Source organism: Miscanthus floridulus, chromosome 4 (genome assembly GCF_019320115.1).
Source record: "Miscanthus floridulus cultivar M001 chromosome 4, ASM1932011v1, whole genome shotgun sequence".
NCBI lineage: Eukaryota > Viridiplantae > Streptophyta > Magnoliopsida > Poales > Poaceae > Miscanthus > Miscanthus floridulus.
In genome coordinates this window covers 81680666-81685675 of record NC_089583.1, presented here as the reverse complement: position 1 = coordinate 81685675, position 5010 = coordinate 81680666, and the positions used below count along the sequence as shown (strand labels likewise).

At 46.1% G+C, this 5010-nt stretch overlaps 1 protein-coding gene across 1 annotated transcript; it reads left to right on the top strand.

The window, feature by feature from the left end:
- The first annotated feature begins 428 nt into the window (after positions 1-428).
- On the top strand, positions 429-1703 carry LOC136551846 (protein ANTAGONIST OF LIKE HETEROCHROMATIN PROTEIN 1-like). The gene has a single exon (XM_066543390.1). It carries the CDS (start codon positions 510-512, stop codon positions 1701-1703), a length of 1194 nt encoding a protein of 397 aa, XP_066399487.1. The 5' UTR covers positions 429-509.
- The last annotated feature ends 3307 nt before the right edge of the window (positions 1704-5010 follow it).

The window sequence follows — 5010 nt, the reverse complement described above, 5'->3', positions numbered from 1 at the left end:
TAGTTTAGGATTTGCTTGTTTACTTATGAATCTTGTTGTCTACTTATCAGTACACTTGCTTAACATCAAGTAGGGAATCGGAACCTGCTCAAGTGGATTTGTGACTTTATCCCTTTGTCCCTCAAGTGAAATTGGAATCTACAATATTTTTCCTTGGCTGCAGTCATTTCCATTTCTATATGTTAGGAAGTTAGCAAAGTTGTGGGAAATGAAATTCACTAATCATTTGAGCTCGCTGGTTAGCAAAGTTGCGGGAAATGAAACTACATATGTGGGGTAATATGTGACTTGCGGTTTCTTGTTACTTGTAGATCTCTCCAGCACCATTTAGAGTTGGGGAAGGTGAACCTCCGCCCTCTTGGGATCCAGTACCAACTCCAGAAGGTACTCCAGAAGCTTCTATATGACATATGCTTCTACATGACTAATCTTTATTAGACCTTCTATATGACATGGTTAATAATATTTAGCTTCTATATGACTATAAAATTGTATGCTTCAGTCCTGCAATGCGTCTCTCACTACGAGATCGTATTAGAAAGAGGAGGGAGGAAGAAGACGATGACATGATGCTATTTATTTTCCCCGCCTTATATCTTATGAGTTCTGCTAGAGGAGGGGAAAAGAAGAAACGTCATACTTCGGAAGAAACAGGCGAGGTTAAAGTTCGAAGACTCCTCGAGGGACATGTCAAGAACTGTCAAGTTGCATTTAGGATGGAACCACACATCTTTAGAGAATTGGCAAATTATCTTAGAAGCAAAAGGCTTGTTGTTGATACTAGGATAACTGTGGAGGAGAAGTTGGGTTTCTTCCTATACATGTTAAGTCACAACGCCTCGTATGAGGATCTCCAAGTGTTCTTTGGGCACAGCAATGACACCTTCCATCATCACATCAACCACTTCTTCAAGGTGGTCATTCCCGCACTCTCTCGCCGTTACCTTCAAGCTCCTGATCCTAATCAAGTGCATACAAAAATCCAAGACAATCCTAGATTCTATCCATTTCTTAAGAATTGTCTAGGTGCCATTGATGGAACTCATATTCCTATTTCCATAGCCTCTGAGAAAGCTTCTCCTTTTAGAAATAGGAAGGGCACACTAAGCATTAATGTGATGGTGGCATGTGATTTCGATCTCAACTTCACTTTCGTCTCTAGTGGATGGGAGGGATCGGCTACAGATTCCAAAGTGCTACGATCAGCTATGAGCAAGGGCTTCCAAGTACCTCTAGGCAAATTCTATCTAGTTGATGGAGGGTATGCAAATACTTCATCTTTTCTTGCTCCATATCGGGGAGTTCGATACCATTTGAAAGAATTTAGGGCTAGACATCGAAGGCCGCAGAACCCAAAGGAGCTCTTTAACCACCGCCACGCACTACTGAGGAACCATGTGGAAAGGGCTTTGGGGGTGCTTAAGAAGCGCTTCCCCATTCTGAAAGTTGCCACATTCCACATGTTGGAAAATCAAGTAAAGATACCTATAGCTGCTTCCATCTTCCATAATCTGATCCGATTACTTCATGGAGATGAGGAATGGTTAGATCATCAGCCGGATAATATCCCTCCAAGAAACTTTGTTGCTGTACCAAGTGGTGATCAAATGAATGACCTAAATATGGGTTCAGTACAAGGCAACGCTTTAAGAGACACCATCGCTCAAGAAATGTGGGTTCAGTACCAGCAACATTTAAATTAATCTTTGAATAGGCTGTAATAAGTCAATAAGCTTGTAATAAGCATGGATTGTAATTAAGCCGAGACTTCTTTTTAGTCTTTAAATTAGTCTTTGAATAGGTTGTAATAAGCTTTTGTCATGAATAAGCTTGTAATAAACTTGGCTTGTAATAATTGAATAAGCTTGTAATAAGTGAATAGGCTTGTGTCATATTTGACAGCGATGGTTGGAAAAGGCTCCCCGAAGCTCAATATGATTGCAAGGGCGTCACCAAAGTTGCACCGGTTCTTGGGTACAAGTGGTATTAAAAAGAAGGCTTCTCCTAAATGCAGTAAGGCAAAGAAGACTGGAGGTTCTCCGAGAGATATGGTGTTTAATTCTCTGCTATTATTGCTGTTATTTCTCTGCTATTATTGCTGTTATTTCTTTGCAGTTGTTTGCTACTAAAAAAAACTTTCTTAAAGTAATTTTCTTCTATACAGTTTATTGCACCATGTGCTATTATAGTAGTTTTAGTAAACCTGTAACCTATAAACTAGTAGGTTTTGCATCAGACCAGGAATGAGTGGAGGAAGAGGATCCACTTGAACCTGGTCAGGAACTGTTCCAGGACAGGAACCAATCCACAGAAAACGAACGAGGCCTTAAGGGCCCGTTCGGTTACGCCGTTCTCGGTCTTTGCTGAGCAGGAACAGTTCCCGTGCTATAGAAGAAACGGAAAGGGCAGGAATAAATCCAGCCAGGAATTATTGTAACCGAACGAGGCCTAAACGATTGCGGATGTTCCCTGCAAACTGCTATTAGTTTTAATACTTATACCGGATCACATTCAGTTACGTTTATAACAAAGAAAGGCTAATAATACAGACAGCTTGTAGGTTGTAAGGTTCTTTGCAGCCTTCTCTCAACTTACCCATGTAGTAGTTAGCTCTACAATATTAATACATGGTCCACTTATCGTTCTCACAGAGTTTCTTGGTTCTTGTGCTTAAGCCGGTTGTAAGTTTACAGCCTGCTTCTCTTCTTTCTCCTCTTCTCTCTTTCCACCTCAGTATTTGACCAGTTTAGAGCATCTCAAGAGTTTCCTAAATCTCCTCCTAATCTTTGGTTTTAGAAAGATGAGAAAAAACCCTCTCCAACAACTCCTAATCTTAACTCCAAAAATTTATGCACTTCGAAAAAACTGAGCCAATCCGAGTAACTTTACGCGCTCCTCCGCCTCCACGTATCCGTCTCTCCATGATTTGGCGTGGCTTCCCTCCCTTCACGCCCCTTCTATTGCCACGACTTCTCTCCCTTCGCGCGCCCCTCCATCGCCAGCAGAGAGATCGCTCCTCCATTGCCAGCAGAGAGATCGCTCCTCCATCGCCGCACCAGGGAGATTGGTCCTCCAGCTCCTCGATCGACGCCGCCACAGAAGAGGCACGTACTCTGATCAAACCGTTTTGCAATGGGGTTTCTGCGCCGCCGCCGCCGCCGCCGCCGCCATGGCATCGTGCCGGCCTCTGCGCCGCTAGGTTTTGCCCGTCGCTAGGTTTGGCCGCTATGTTTGCCGCCAATGGCTGCCAGCGCGCGGTCGCGCGGTGCTATTCTGGTGCCTGCTGTAGCTGTTGATGGTGTCGTGCGATGCTATCCTGGCCACTATGTTTGATCGGTGCTATCTTGGTGCCTGTGACAGCTGCTGATGGCCGGGAGACCGATCGAGATAGAGCATAGCTGCAGCTAGCGTGCAGCAGCAACTAGTAGCCAGCCATGCTGTTGGCCTATGGTCCCGTTCGCTTGGAGGAATTTTGGAGGAATTTGGAAGAATTCGGATGAATCTGGAGGAATTTGTGAGAGGAAAACACTGTTCCGGATGAAAAAAGAAGCGAATCAAGCCGGGTTTAAGGGCACGTCCTCATCTTCCTCCTCCACCTGTCCTATTTTCATTAGCAAGCATTAGGCCCTGTTCGGCTTACCCTATATTCGGTTTGTTCGGCTTCTTTTTTTAGGCAGAACAGTATTTTTCTCTCATAACAATTCAGCCGGAACAGTGTTTTTCAGCCGGTTTTAGCTAAGTTTTAGACCAAACGGGGTGTTTATCTTGTGATTATGTGTACATGTGGCCGGCTGCATGGCACTGTGCCTGCTTGGCTTGTCTGCAATCAGCAAGCATTTTTATCTGTGTTCTGTGTTGATGGCTTTGCAATCAGCAGTCATGTCAAAATTCAGCTACTGTTCCTCATCCTGATTGCTACCTGCTGCTGCAGCTGATGCGTACCAGCTGCTACCGCCGGATAGCCTGTGCTTTTGACATGATAGCCTACATTTTGCATATGTAAGTTTGACCAACATTTGATTTTTTAGAAGTCAAATATTATGAATTATTGGAGATAATCTTCTTTTTTTTCTCCTAAAACTTTTTTAAGAGTTAAAAAACATAGACTTTTTTTAGGAAGAATATTTAGAGAACTCTTGAAGATGATCTTACAGCCTGTTATTATACTTGCTATAACAACTTTGAAAATCAGCATCTATCGACGACTCCATCCATCTCCAGTTGCTGGTCACGGAATGAAAACTCCCAATTATTCTCGACTTGTAGTCCTCGATCCACGTATGTCGGCGGCTGACCCCGTCGAAGGGTACAGCCGCCGTTACTATAGCCATGTTGGGCTTCTCATATAAGCCGGCTTATAAGCTAGTTTATTAGCTATGGTATAGTTTTTTTTTCTTCCAACAAATCAACTATATAAATTAGCACAAGCGATAGACCGGCCAACCAAAGTGGTCAATGGACCTTATCGACGGCTGCAGCCAAGTCCTCATGCCGATTTATCCGTCATCTGAAGCCTGAACCGACCCTGGAATCACGTGTCCCACTCCAACGCCAACACCTTCCCGCGGGCTCGCACCCAAGGAATCCGCCCCAGCGGCAGCTTCCGCGCGCGTGCCGACGAAGCAACAGGATGGGGGGGGGGGGGGGGGGGGGGGGGGGGGGGGGGGGGGGGTGTTCACCCTGCTGTGCAGTGCAGACGTGCTGCGTGCCGACCGCACGCCGCAAACGTTCTCTGGCCTGGCCCCGCACCGCTTGTTCGTCGAACCGCAGCCGTTCGCTTGGCCGCACCGCGTCCGCCTGCGGTGATCTGGCGCGCCAAGCGACAGACATCCTTGGCAGCCAAGCTAGGAAAGCCACCGTCCGTGGACCGTGTCGCTGCCCGGCGCCCGTGCGCGTGGCTCGGACGACACACCGGCCGGACAGCGCGCCTTTCGCCTGGGTTGTGTCCGTTTTTTTGCCAGCACTGGCCCGTGGCTCCATTTACGGAACACGGTCCGGCCCATCCGCGTC